This window comes from Odocoileus virginianus, chromosome 13 (assembly GCF_023699985.2).
Source record: "Odocoileus virginianus isolate 20LAN1187 ecotype Illinois chromosome 13, Ovbor_1.2, whole genome shotgun sequence".
Taxonomy (NCBI): Eukaryota; Metazoa; Chordata; class Mammalia; order Artiodactyla; family Cervidae; genus Odocoileus; species Odocoileus virginianus.
This window is the reverse complement of record NC_069686.1, coordinates 23,219,319-23,234,901: the sequence shown is the minus strand read 5'-3', so window position 1 is coordinate 23,234,901 and position 15,583 is coordinate 23,219,319. Positions and strand designations below refer to the sequence as shown.

At 34.6% G+C, this 15,583-nt stretch overlaps 1 protein-coding gene across 1 annotated transcript in view; it reads right to left on the bottom strand.

Moving 5' to 3' along the window:
- SCN7A (sodium voltage-gated channel alpha subunit 7) overlaps window positions 1-15,583 on the bottom strand; it is a 77,436-nt gene that overhangs the window by 45,237 nt on the left and 16,616 nt on the right. Inside the window, exons 2-8 of the mRNA XM_070476105.1 lie at window positions 14,321-14,556; window positions 11,736-11,848; window positions 11,300-11,389; window positions 10,156-10,284; window positions 8,675-8,766; window positions 1,624-1,830; window positions 1,099-1,168 (exon numbers count right to left, since the gene is read on the bottom strand). Coding sequence (XP_070332206.1) covers window positions 1,099-1,168; window positions 1,624-1,830; window positions 8,675-8,766; window positions 10,156-10,284; window positions 11,300-11,389; window positions 11,736-11,848; window positions 14,321-14,556 — 937 coding nt within the window. The remainder of the gene's footprint in view (window positions 1-1,098; window positions 1,169-1,623; window positions 1,831-8,674; window positions 8,767-10,155; window positions 10,285-11,299; window positions 11,390-11,735; window positions 11,849-14,320; window positions 14,557-15,583) is intronic.

Below are 15,583 nucleotides of genomic sequence, written 5' to 3'. Positions count from 1 at the left end.
GCACTCTATTTCAACTTTATCTCGTCATCTGAAATTAAAAGAAAATAAAAGTTTTTCCAATAGTCATGTATGGATGTGAGAGTTGGACTATAAAGAAAGCTTAGCACCAGAGAATTGATGCTTTTGAACTGTGGTGTTGGAGAAACTCTTGAGAGTCCCTTGGACTGCCAGGAAATGCAACCAGTCCATCCTAAAGGAAATCAGTCCTGAATATTAATTGGAAGGACTGATGCTGAAGCTGAAACTCCAATACTTTGGCCACCTGATGCGAAGAACTGACTCACTAGAAAAGACCCTGAGGCTGGGAAAGATTGAAGGCGGGAGGAGAAGGGGACAACAGAGGATGAGATGGTTGAATGGCACCACTGACTCGATGAACATGAGTTTGAACAAGCTCTGGGAGTTGGTGATGGACAGGGACGCCTGGAGAGCTGCAGTCCATGGGGTGGCAAAGAGTCAGACATGAGTGAGCGACTGAACTGAAGAAGACTTGAGAGTTTTGTCATCTCACTGAAGAATTATTTTAAGTCCTATTGTTGTTTAGTTGCTAAGTCATTTCTGACTCTTTTGAGACTCCATGAGGCCCACTAGGCTCCCCTGTTCATGGGATTTCTCAGGCAACAATACTGGAGAGGGTTGCCATTTATTTCCTCCTTCAGGGGATCTTCCCGACCCAGGGATCAAGCCAGCACCTCCTGCACTGGCAGGTGGATTCTTTACCACTAAGCCACCAGGTTCCCGTCAGCTGCCATAACTCCAAGAATTGGTCTCAAGGAAATTGAAACCAACCAACCCTGGATCCGAAGATTAATCATAGTTAAAACAATCAACGTGATGCTGGTCAGACCACGGAGGACCGATTTCAAGATGACTGTCAGCTGACTGTGCTGTTTCTGCATGTAGCTCCCTCCCTCTTGACCCCTGATTGTCGGGGCAGATGGAGAGTCAGCCTTTGAACATTTGTCTACCCTCCCCTCAGTTGCTAGCATCTAAAATAAAGCAAACTTTCCTTTTCACTAAATGGCCTCTTATTGGCTTTTGAGCATTCTTCTCCATTACAACACAGACTTGATAGAAGAAAACATTAACACCACTTACCTAGCATCTGATCTGTTGCCACAAAGAAGAGCATATCTTTCTCCTTCCAAATAATAAAAGTTTTCTGTTTCTGAAAAAATATGAAAGACATGATATTTTGTATCTAATTTTGGGTGAACAGCATTTATCTAAAACCCAATTACAAAAAAAAAATTTTTTTTTTAATTTAATAAATAAATAAAACCCAATTACATCTGTACAGATGAACATCCTTCTCTACAGTAAGAAGGAATGAGTTTGTAGCCTACCATTTTCTCTCAACCTAGGAGGCTTTGGTCATATTTATTTATTTTTGAAATGATAAAATTTGTGAGTTTTAGCAATTCCAAACTTTGCTTTCCCTGACATAACTGTCTGAAGACTTGGAACTTTATCATCCTGATAAAGGAAACTGATCCAAATTAGTACTTGAGCATAGTTAGGTATTTGCATAAAGATTGTTCTGAAGTTGAATTTGTTCTGAAATTGAAGGTTCGACATTTCTGTGAAGAATGCATTTTGATATAGATGGCAAGGGATTCTTACCTCGAATATAATATGGGTTTCCAGTTCTGTTACTCAGCATGTCAGTTTCATTTTCTTGGGGCCATCGCAAACATTTATGTTTCAGATTGCCCATGAAGAGCCCCATCCCAATTAGAGAAAATACACTCAGAAAAAAGAGAGTTAGGATAATGACTACAGCAAGTTTCTTCAAACAATGGATGAGTATCCCTACAAAAGACTTCATTCCTGAAAAGAGAAAGGCTTGTTTTTGGCAAAATAAAATACCTTAGTAAAGCAGCATTAGCAAACTTCTCCCATGGCGAATGCAGATGCCATTGAAATCAATAGCTTTGTGTTTTATAATTTCATTTATCATTATCTAGATCTGATAAATAAAAGAAATAACATGCGAAACTTTGAGATTTCTGTATTATTGCTAATTTATTACACCTGGCAATAATTCAGACACTCTTTAGTACTTTTACTTATTTGTTTTGTTTCTTTTTACTACATAAAGAACAGGCCTCCTCTCTTGGTTACTGTTTTTCATACTAATCACCATTATTTATAAGCACAGGTAAAGGCACAGAGTGACAAATCAACATGGGTTGCAAATGTTGTTGAAAAAAAAAATAGTTTGAAATAGCAGTATTCTATACATTTTTATTATTTTTTATGACCTCAATTTTTGAAGCTCATTAAATAAAACATGAAAAAATTTTATGAATAGAAATGGAATAACATACAACTGTGGTTATATGTCACTGTATTTATACCAGAATACTTGTTAACTAAGAATTCAACTTCAATGTTAGTTTTACTTAAGGACACTCATTTTTCTAACTATTAAATAATACATGCTCAATTCAGAAAGTATAGAAAGTAAGAAGAAACAACAAAAACCCCGTAATTACACTTCATAGATGAAACTACCATAACTCTTCTTTCCTCCAATAATGGATAAAAATATACCAACTTCATGATGTTGAGCAAGTTACCAACATTTTACAGTTTCTGTTTAATTATTTTTAAGGGAGTATAAATATACTTATGTCATACATCATTGTGAGAACTGAAAATCTATTTTTTTAAAATGACATCCTCAGATGATTAGATTTCTTGAGTGTAATAGAATAGGGTTGAAATAAAGTTATTAGAAAAGAGAGTCCTGAAATAAAACTACCTTTAAAATACTTGGGTGCAATCTCAAAAAGAACAGAATGATCTCTGTTTGTTTCCAAGGCAAACCATTGAATATCACGGTAATCCAAATCTATGCTACAACCACTCAAGTTGAAGAAGCTGAAGTTGAATGGTTCTATGATGACCTAGAAGACCATCTAGAACTAACAACAAAAAAAGATGTCCTTTTCATCGTGGGGATTGTAAAGAAAAAGTAGGAAGTCAAGAGATACCCGGAGTAACAGGCAGTTTGACCTTCGAGTACAAAATGAAGCAGGGCAAAGGCTAATAGAGTTTTGCCAAGAGAACACACTGGTCATAGCAAACACCCTCTCCCGACACACAAGAGACGACTCTACACATGGACATTACGAGATGGTCAACACTAAAATCAGATTGATTATATTCTTTGCGGCTGACGATGGAGACTAAACAGTCAGCAAAGACAAGACTGGAAACTGACTGCGGTTTAAATCATAAACTCCTTATTGCAAAATTCAGACTTAAATTGAAGAAAGCAGGGAAAACTACTAGACCATTCACATATGACCTAAAGCAAATCCCTTATGATATACAGTGAAAGTAACAAATAGATTCAAGAGGTTAGATCTGATAGAGTGCCTTAAGTATTATGCATGAAGGTTCATGACATTGTATAGGAGGCAGTCATCAAAATCACCCCCAAGAAGAAGAAACAAAACAGCAAAATGATTGTCTGAGGAGGCCTTACAAATTGCTGAGAAGAGAAGTGAAAGGCAAAGGAGAAGAGGAAAGACATATCCATCTGAATGGAGTTCGAAAGAATAGCAAGGAGAGAAAAGAAAGCCTTCCTAAGTGATCAATGCAAAGAAACAGAGGAAAACAATAGAATGGGCAAGACTAGACATCTCTTCAAGAAAATCAGAGATACCAAATATTGGTCCTTTAATGGACCAGAACCTGGTGGCCCGGAGTCGATGATGAGAAAGTGAAAGAAGGAAAGAGGCTAATTATTCCCTGGGTTATGCAGCCAGCTTTCGCGCTCCAGGGAATCAGCCAGAAAAAGAGAGATAAAGAGAAAGAGAGGAAGAGAAAGAAAGAAAGACAGACACGGGGACCGAAGCTCTGATGGAGCAAAGGTGTTTCAATCAACATGGCATGGGCATATATATTGTCGTTATTCTCAGCAAAGATAAAGATTAAAATTTCAGACTTAAAAAACACAAGGCGATCCCTATTAAAGATGGAAGAGGTACTAACCACCATAATGAGAAACTAACAAAGGAAATGCCTGGATTCCTCAGCCCAGGGAAAGGCATGCCTCTCCTCTTAATTCCTGAATATTCAGGAATCAATAAGAGCCAAAGGTTTCCTGACAATCCATAACAGCACACAGGAGGCCTCCTGTTAGATGCTTCCTGACAACCAAGGGAACATTTCATGCAAATATGGGCACAATAAAGGACAGAAATGGTAAGGACCTAATAGCAGCAGAAGATACTAGGAGAGGTGGCAGAAACACAGAAAAACTACACAAAAAAAGATTTTAATGACCCAGATAACCACGATGCTGTGATCACTCACCTGGAGCCAGACATCCCAGAGTCAGAAGTCAAATGGGCCTTAGGAAGCATCACTATGAACAAAGTTAGTGGAGGTGATGGAATTCCAGCTGAGCTATTTCAAATCCTAAAAGGAGATGCTGTGAAAGTGCTGCACTCAATATGCCAGAAAACTTGGAAAACTCAGCAGTGGCCACAGAACTGGAAAAGGTCAGTTTTCATTCTAATCTCAGAGAAAGGCAATGCAAAAAAAAATGTTCAAACTACTACATAATTGCACTCATCTCAACAGTAGCAAAGTAATGCTCAAAATTATCCATGCCAGGCTTCAACAGTACATGAAAGGAAACTTCTAGATGTTCAAGCTGGATTTAGAAAAGGCAGAGGAAGCAGAGATCAAATTGCCAACATCTGTTGGATCATAGAAAAAGCAAGAGAATTACAGAAAAAACATCTACTTCTGCTTTATTGACTATGCCAAAGCCTTTGACTGTGTGGATCACAACAAACTGTAGAAAATTCTTCAAGGGAAGGGAATAGCAGACCCCCTTGCCTGCTTCCTAAGAAATCTGTATGCAGGTCTAGAAGCAATAGTTATAACTGGCCATGGAACAACAGACTGGTTTCAAATAGGGAAAGGAGTACATCAAGGCCATACAGTGTCACCCTGCTTATTTAACTTATATGCAGAGTACATCATGCAAAATGTTGGGCTGGATGAAGCACAAGCTGGAATCAAGATTGCTGAGAGAAATATCAATAACCTCTGATATGCAGCAGATAGCACCCTTATGGCAGAAAGTGAAAATAAACTAAAGGGTCTCTTGATAAATGTGAAAGAGGAGAGTAAAAAAACTGGCTTAAAACTCACCACTCAAAAAACTAAGATCATGGCATCCAGTCCCATCAATTCCTAGCAAATAGATGGGGAAACAATGGAAACAGTGACAGACTTTATTTTGGGAGGCTCCAAAATCACTGCAGATGGTGATTGCAGCCATGAAATTAAAAGACACTTACTCCTTGGAAGAAAAGCTATGACCAACCGAAACAGCATATTAAAAAGCAGAGACATTACTTAGTACACAAAGGTCTGTCTAGTCAAAGCTCTGCTTTTTCCAGTAGTCATATATGGATGTGAGAGTTGGACCATAAAGAAGGCTGAGAGCAGAAGAACTGATGCTTTTGAACTGTGGTGTTGGAGAAGACTCTTGAGAGTCCCTTGGACTGCAAGGAGATCTAACCAGTCCATCCTAAAGAAAATCAGTCTTGAATATTCATTGGAAGGACTGATGCTGAAGCTGAAGCTCCAATACTTTGGACAGGTGATACAAAGAACTGACTCACTGGAAAAGACCCTGATGCTGGGAAAGACTGAAGGCAGGAGGAGAAAGGGATGACAGAGGATGAGATGGTTGGATGGCATCAAGGACTTGATGGACAGGAGTTTGAGCAAGCTCTGGGAGTGGTCATGGACAGCGAAGTCTGGCATACTACAGTTCATTGATTGCAAAGAGTCAGACATGACTGAGTGACTGAACTGACTGAAAGTTACTCCTGTGATTAAAGAAATGTGATACCTAGAACAAATATATAATTTTAATTGCTATCATCCTAAAATACATATTTATAGCTACTTTGGCCACTTGGAATTATACTATGAATTGTTTTGCTATATGCAAGTCTTTTTAAAGTATTACATTAAAAATGGAATTTCTGTGTCACAGTATATGAGATATTTAAGTATTAATTCATATGTTCAAATTTTTTTAAAGAGTATTTGAACCACTGCATAAACCAAAGACTATAAATATATAATCATGCCTTTACTAAAGGTAGGACATTTTAAAAAAATCACTGCCAGTTTATTAGAAGAAAAATGGGACATTTTAATTTGATATTATTGCCATGATCACCATAAATATCTTTTAAAATATGTGTATTTGCACAGTGTATTTTTATATTTGGTCACTGTCATGAGTCCTGTGTATATTTTGTATTGAAAAAAATTTTCACATTGTTTTGTTGAAATTAGGAATGGAAATTCTTAAATATAATTATGAAGGTATGTGTGTATATAAACATAAACTCATGCAAATATTTTATTAATAATAGTGATATTATAGAATATATATAAATTAAAGTATACATATACATATATAACTACAAAATATTTTTATTAATATTACTATGACATAAATATATTCTATACAGAATATATATAATCAAGCTACTTATGGAGCTTTTAGTGTCAACATTTTAATCGATGATTAGAAAGAAGTCACCATCACACTTTATAGACTCAAATTTATTAGTAATTTTCACTGCTATCTTCCATCCATTGCTATCTACCATTCAAAGCTTTGAACCATATGTCAATTTTGATTTTGATTTCCTGGTATAACTTTTTCCTTCTTTTTACTTTTAAACTTTCATTTTGTTTTAGTTTAGGTGTATCTTTTGTGGATTCTAACTTATTTCTGATTTAATTTTAAAGTCTATATATCTCTTTAATTAATTAATTTTTACTTCTGGCTCCGCTGGGTCACTGATTCTGCACATGGGTTTTCTCTAGTTACGGCGAGCAGCGGGCTACTCTTCAGCTGTGATGCATGGGCTCAGCTGCCCAGTGCCGTCTAGGATCCTCCTGGACCAGGGATCGAACCAAAGTCCCCTGCGTTGGCAGGCAGATTCTTAACCAGCACTTGGACCCCAAAGAAGCTCAAGTCTCTACATCTTGACAGACACTTTTAACTCAATCATGTTCACTTTTATAAACTGGCTTATACATTATGCCTTAGAGTACATTTTTAAAAGGAAAAAGGATTATTTTCATTCTCTTGAATAGTGTGTTTTTCCCTTCTTCCTTGTTTTCATACACACTGTATTACCAGTATGTGCCTTGGTTGTTTTCTCCTTTGAAAAAAAAATAAGAGCAATTCGTACCAGCCTGTATGCTCCCAAGTCTAGTTACTGTATTCTACTTGGATTTACCTGAATTCTTCTATAATCTTTACCTCTAATTCTAAGATGAAGATGAAGGTGATACAACTTATGTTCCAGTAATTTGTGGAGAGTAGTAAAAGAACTAAGACTGTGGAAATTCCTGCAAGGACATTTCTTGCTGCTGGTTTCTTCACTGTGCTTGGTGAAGCTACCATGTCAGAGACCATTTTTATCAAACAGGTTTATTGAGATATAATTTATGAACCATACAATTCACTTGTTTAATGTATACTATTCAATGTTTCAGTATATCCACAAGTGAAGTGAAGTCGCTCAGTTGTGTCTGACTCTTTGCAACTGCATGGACTGTAGCCTACCAGGCTCCTCCATCCATGTGATTTTCCAGGCAAGAATACTGGAGTGGGTTGCCATTTCCTTCTCCAGCCAATCTTCCTGTCCCAGGGATTGAACCCAGGTCTCCAGCATTGTAGGCAGACGCTTTGCCGTCTGAGCCACTAGGAATGTCATATCCACAAGGTAAGGCATCTATTATCACATTTCCCTAATGTTTTTGCTGTTTTGTCCAGCCTGGACTCCAAGTACAGAGTATGCATACATCTGGCCTTCTTCATGATGTTCCAGTGGATGAACGTTGCTTGCAGATCTTACTTTTGGTGTTATCACACTAGCTCATGGGTTTATTCATTCAACTATTTGATAAAACTTCTGACTCATAACAGCCAAAACAAAAAAAAACAAAAAAACTCTGAGTGAAGTTTTCCTATCTTATTGTTTTTATTCATTCTGAACAACAAATCAGAAGGTATTAGTAGGCTTCCCTAAGACATACTCAGGAATGGGATGTGTAAATTACTCCTCAGCATCTTCCATCAATGTGGTCATGGTCGTACAATACTTAACAGAACCTTCTTGAACGTTGTGGCATGTGGAATACATCCTATCCAAGCACTGAGAGTAAAAGGGTACTTATCTTATTTTATATAACTTTGTTCATTTCAACTGGCTTTTAGATTCAATGAGGAAAAGAAGAGGATGGATTAGATAACTGTCTGGACTGCTAATTCATTCAGAAGTCTAAGGACAATTTTGGTATTTCATATTTAAGACATAAAATTAAAGAAATAAGAAAAAATAGAGAAGTAACATGCTTTGATTGAGCTCTACATTTTGTTATCATAAGCATTGAAACCACTTCAAATAAGTAACAAATGTGGTATTTTTTTTTCCTTTCCATTCTAGAAGTGACAAATAAATTTGATATTTGATCTGATATTCATTTATATCAAAGATGAAACATTGTTTAACTTAACATTTCTCCAAGCAATGGCAGGGCTGTTCAAATGAATACATGGAAGTACATAAAGCAAAATGAAGACAAGGAACTCGATGCTTTTTCTTACCTTGGTTTAAAGGAATAATTTTCAAAATTCTCAAATTTCTCATAATTCTAAATAATGAAGTGAAATTCAGAGGTGAATATCTTGAAATATGCCTGTGGAATTAAAGTCATTTAGAAATCATATTGAGTTTATGTTACTGACATTTGACTTTTTATAATATTTGAAGCTTGTTTCTAAAACCAGACATCCAAATGTTCCCTTGCTTACATTATTGCATTTTGCAAATAGCTTTATTATTGATTGGAAGGGAAAGATTTCTACCATGCAATGTAATCAAGTAAACATTAATCTACAAATTATGAGCGTTTATTAAAAAAAGCTTGACACTTTGAGTAGTCAAAATTTCATCAAATACTCTATATTATGTTCATATTTTGCAATCTTAATTGGTTTGAAAAGATAGTTAAAATAAGAAAATACATAGCTTTTGAAAGGAATAAGATTTATTTTAAGTATTTAAACTCCTGGTGTTGATGATGATAACAATGGTGATGGTGATGGTAGCAGAAATCAAAATGTATATTGGTTAAGGACACAGATTTTAGAGCCAGACTGCTGGTATAGAAATATAGGCTCTGCTATTTACTAGTTGTGTGATAAGAAAAAATTACTTAACCTATTTTGCCTTGGTTTCCTCAAATGTGAAAAGTAAGGATAAGGGTACTTTCTAATTCTGAGGATATGGGGAAGATTAAATTAGTTAATTGATATACATTCATAGGCAAAGCACTTTCACATACTAAGGGCCCTTAGTTGTGTTAGCCAAGTTTTAGCTAATAGCAGTGGCAAGAAGAAAAATGATACTAGTGATAGCAGAAGTAGTGATAATAATTTCAAAGATATTAGCTACTATTTTTTGACTGCTCACACATGGAAGATACTAATCATGTTCTTTATAAAGGTTATTTCTTTTTAAAAAATTGACACTAACTCTACAAATAGAGTATTACTTTATTTTTAACAGGAGTTTGATAGCTGTGACAATTACTTTAGCCATAAAATAGAGTACATTAAATAGAAGGATTGAAAAACTTAATACACATGTAAATTATTTGAGTTTAATGTATCATTCCAGAAAAATGTGCATGTGTATAAAATATTCTGATAATTAAAATATTTACTGTTCTTAAGCAATATCGATTAACAGAATCAAATATGCTGGAATCCTCTCCTAAGTCTCCAGGATATTTTCTGGTCACTGAACATAATCACCTCAAATGCAAAAAATTCAACCTCTATTGTTTTTGCTTCAGATAGAAAACAGAGATAATATCCCATTCCTTTAATTTTCAATGCATAGTCAGGACTAGTTCAGTTGGAGCTGCCTAAGAGAACTCACTATGTCTATGATTTATGAATTGTTCTGTACTCACAGAATTTTTACAGGCAGAAAATTCTGTCAACCTCAATGTTTCTTTATGAAAAGCATTTTTTTTAGCAAGCAAACATTATGATGTTTGTAACTAAAAAGGCGTACTCACTCAAATAAAGTTACACTGAAATCAAGACAATTCCACGAATCACCAAAGAAATAAAAAGGTCCTGCCCAGATGCCTCTTGCAATAAGTTTTACAAGTATTTCAAATGTATAAATTCCAAGCAAAGTATTCCTGCAGAAAAAATTTCACATAATTTTCACATTACTTTTCATATTAAAAATTAAACCAATATATCATAATTCTGAAATGTCTATGTTAATTATTTGACAATGAATCAACCAATCAACTAGACAACCACAGGCTAGGGCTTTAGTTAGGGCTTCCTGAGTCTTATAACAATAACTATGAAATTTGGCTATCAGTTTTTTTTCAACAAATTTTAGCTCAGGGTTATATTTATATATATTTAAGTAAAGAATAAATACAAAATATCAAATTTATCCCACATTGGGAGTCCAGCAATAAGCAACTGAAATGTAGGCAAGTATGAAAGAACTTATTATATACATATACAAAAATTTTTACAGTGAATCAGTATAACACATATTTACCTTCCAAAGTTAACTAAGTTTAAGAATAGAAACCTTGAGGAGTGGCATCAAGGAGGTCTTCTTCCCTAGAAAACGTAATGGGCCTTTCCATTTTTGTATTCTAATGCAAGGTAAGCTACTCCCACCCCTCAGGAAAGAGAAGTAGAACAGAAAGGAATAAAAAGATATCTTTTTATCTAAAGAATAGACAGGATAAAAGTTATCTGTGTTTGAAATAAATCTGGTGTGGGACTGCAATAATAAAGAAAATCTGAAGCACTGAAATATATCAATCATTAGAATAAAAATAAAGCCTCACTTATAAGATGCCACAGGCATAAACACATATACAGCTAAAGGCTCAAGCATCTATATCATGTTAACCTAACATCCTGGGAAATTTAAAATCCAATTAAGAGTAATGATGGGAAGAAAAACATTAAAATTGATTAACAACATGTGGATATATTTTATTCAGAAAATTCATCAATTGTGGAATATGTATATGTATTATGTACAATGTATACTACTGTAAATTATAAATATTAATTTGTAACATCTTATAATATGTAGTATATAATGTACTATAACACAGTGTGTTAAATATAACATATAATCATATATGAGATTACACATAATAAAATTATATAACTTACTGCAATGCTGGCCCCCATCTTGGCAAATCAGTCATAGACATAAATATGCAGTCAGTCAGGACGCTAACCAAAATGAATAGTCGGAAAAAGGTAAGTTACAGTCAAGGAACAATAGTAATAAAAATAATATTTAAAATACATTTCTATAATCTGTTTATATGTACACACATGAGATCACATAGTTTCTTAAGTTTCAAAAAATGTACTATTTATATTGAAAAGCAATGAGGATTAAGATTTGCTACCACTACTTGTGTGCACTAGAAAATACATTTTAAATGTATTTTCAAATATGGAACACACTGGAATTACAACCAAGATTTCAATTTGACATAAAATGATATGTTAATTAAAAAGAGAAAAAGACTGCAGCAATATTTGAATAGAATAGTTGCATTTGATGTTAGTACAGTTTAAAACCAACAGAAAAGGATATGGATGTACCAAAATCTTAATGGTTGCTCTTCTAATTGAATTGAAAGGAGACAATGTACACCAGGTAGCATTGAATCTGAATATTGTTCTCTTTTTATTTAATACTATGAAAGTCTATAAGAAAAAAAAATGAAAATCAAGTGAAATTAGAACTGAAAATTATCATCTTATCAATTATGCAATATTCTCCAATGACCATTTTTCAGTCATGAAGTCTAACATTTATACTTAAATATTAATATCTGTTTACAGATTAAATCAAATGGAAAGGTTTTTAAGCTAGTTTTATTCATATTTAGGCTTATCTATCATACCTTTTTTGCCAGTGTTCTACTAAGAAAACCGTTAGCCAATCCTTAAGTTTTCCTGCAGAACTGACGTAATAGAAAGAAATTTATAGCTTGATGGCTCAAGAGTATCCATTTTAGCATACTAAAATTCAATAAATGTAAAATAAGTTAATTTTATTTTGAAGCAAATAAGATATGAGACTGCAGTAGTAAAAGTGACCCACCCAATGCATGCAAACATTATCTTAATCATTAGTAATTTTCTATGGTATATAACCATGCTGTATGTTATCACTGACATAAATATATTTAATACAAAAATTTATGTCATGTAAGACTAATCTGTTGGTATCATAAACGTCTTAAAAAGGACATATATATATATATATGTATATGTATATGTGAAGATATATGTGTGTAAAATACAGATATACATAATATGTGTGTGTATGTGTATATATAAAGACACAGAATTATATACACACACATATATGCACTTTTGTTATACACACACATCCATTTGGAAAATTCATTCATGTGTTGTATGCATAGCTATATTATACATTGCTGTTGTTGTTGTTTAGTCCCCAAGTCCCATCCGACTCTTTTGCAACCCCATGGACTGTAGCCCTGCAAGGCTCCTTTGTCCACGGAATTTCCCAGGCAAGAATACCGGGAGTTGGTTGCCATTTCCTTCTCCAATTCCTGACCCAATGACTGAATCCATGCACCATCAGGGAAGTCCTCATATTACACATCGCAAACATTATATACACTACAATGTAATAACATTAAATAATGTATAGCATAAAAGGCATATAAGGACATTGGAATCTTTTTAATATATACATTTATACTGTAAAATGTCAGCATGCTTCCACCATGCAAAGTATTTGAAAGAGTTGTGATTAACAGAATGATCTCTTTGCCTTCTATCCAGCATGCATGCTGAGTCCCTTCAGTCGTGTCTGACTCTGCGACCCTATGGACTGTAACCTGCCAGGCTCCTCTGTCTTGGGATTCTCCAGGCAAGAATACTGGAGTGGAAGGTTGCCATGCCTTCCTCCTGGGGATGTTCCTTATCCAGGGATCGAACCTGCATCTCTTACATCTCCTGCATTGACAGGTGGGGTCATTACCACTTGTGCCACCTGGGACTAATTCATTTTCTTTTCACTCATTTGGTAAAATCATTGAATGTACTACAATATCAAAGAATATCAAATTACATTTGTCCACAATGGGGTTAATTCTTACCTCCCCCAAGTTTGACCTTTTTTTTAATAATTACTTCATTTTTGTTTGAAGCTTTCATGCTCAGAACCTTGGCATTATTAATCAGTCTTCAAATCCTGCTGTTTCTTCTCAAGTGTGTTACCTCTGTCTCCAAGGCACTCTTAGAATCCAGACTTCTTGACTTCAGGCCCGGATTACTCTCTCTCCTATTTCATCTTCCTGACTCTATCACTACCATGAAATAATAATGTAGAAGTCTCTAGATTAATCTTATTTAAACATTGCATTGATCACATCAGTACTTTGGCCATCACACTAAAGCCATGTTGTCATCTCCATTATCTCATCTTATTTCCCACAATTTACAACAACTACAGGGTTCCAGTTCTATCATCAGCCCATCTCTTCCTTATTTCAGAATTAATCTATGCTCTTGCCTGTCCACAGAAGATTTTTGCCTTGTAAAAACTGAAGTGTTTCTGAAGCTGTAATTCAAGGTTCTTCCAGCTTTGTCAGTCCACACAGATCTCTGTCTTTTCTAAGCATAATCGTTTTTATTTTTATCATTTTGTGCTTCTTGCTGAATTGTCAAATATTTAGTAATTTTCTCAAATCATTCTGGGAATAAGATAGGATGTGACTGTATGAATGAATAAGATTTATGAATGAAATATAGTTTGGTTTTATTTCCCTAACTACTGAGTAAGCACATCAAGCTGAACAGTTGAAACTGCTGCACGTGTAATTGAAATTTTATATTATAGTTATTTTAAAATCAATACCATTAAGTAGCCAACCATCATGCTCCCATAAAACGAAACCTGAAGGTATGCCAGTATAGCTTATCACATACAAAGTACAGTTATCCCAAACAGACCAACCTACCAGGCAAATAATCAGTTTTGACAAAAATCTCAAATATGTGTTAAATTTCTTGTCCAGTTTTCTGTAACTACTTCACTTATTCTTCTGTCTTTTTTCATTCTTTTTCTATTACAGTTTTTTGCATGTCTGGACAATGGATAAAAATATAGCCACAGTAAGCTTAATTAATCCTTACCCTTTTATTAGTGTAGTATGGGTCCACATCTTCCAATGGCTCTGACACCATCGCTTGAGGAAGATTTCCATAAACAAATGGAAGCTCTTTTCCAACTTCCAAGCCGCAGTTCGGCTTTAAATCTTTTTCTTCCTCACTTGGCTTTTTAGTACTATGCTGTTCCATAACTTCAAGAGATTCTCTGGTGAAAGGGACCAGGCTCTTAGGTTCTGGGGAAGCCATTTTCAATTTAGCCCCTGCAAGAAAAGTATTTTCTTCATTTCTGCATAAGATTTGGATACAACAAAGAAAAAAATTAAAGTACAAAAGGCTAGGATATGAATGAAAGAGAATGGCAAACAATGCACTCAATGAAAACTCCTACATTTAAGAGAAATCTGAGTTATTAAACTTGGTTTTGTTTCCCTTAATGTTAGACTTAACTTGTAATTTCATCAATAACTCGTTCTATTTCATTTACTCATCCATTGAATCCTCTTTCTTCTACTGAAATCTGCCTTTCAGTTTCTCCCCTGTAATGAAAAAGCTCTAAAGTGGCTGCAGATTGTTGGAGGACCAAACCCAATCATTTCACTCTCAACTGTATTTAGTCACTGACTAGACTTTGCTTCTCTAAACTCAATTTTCATTGGCTCTATGACCAACTCTTCTGTATCTCTTCCTACAGCTCTGATCACTTCCTTTGACTTAGTTTTTCCCCCCAAATTTCAACTTTGATATCCTTTAAAGTTTTGCTTTTCCCTCTTTTACCTCATCTTTTTAGTAAATACATAGGCAAGCACAGAGTTTAAAGTACTATAAATAGGTATTCACCAAGTACATGTCCCAAAACACTCCCTTCTCTTAGTCATCTATGTGTCAATCCACCAATGACAGCAATTTAGCAAGTAAAAACAAAATTTATTGTTTTTTCCCAAGACTAAAACCACTCTTTAACCTAACAGTCATTGTAAAATTACATATAAGCTCATTACTTTGAAAATTACTTATAAGATGTTTTTCTTTGTCACTAATTCCTTAGAAAAAAATAATCTTCTTATAATAATTTTCCATCAGTTATTTAAATATTATCCATTGTTCATACACCTACATCAAGGTAGCCATCTTTGTAATTCTATCTCTGGAATTCTAGTCTTTATCTATTTCAAGTTATTCTATAGGCCACTTGAATTAGTCTTCATTAAATATAATTTCATGTATCAATTCTCCATTAATGAAACTTATTCTTTCCTTTTACATTGAAATATGCTCTTCTGTTGATTT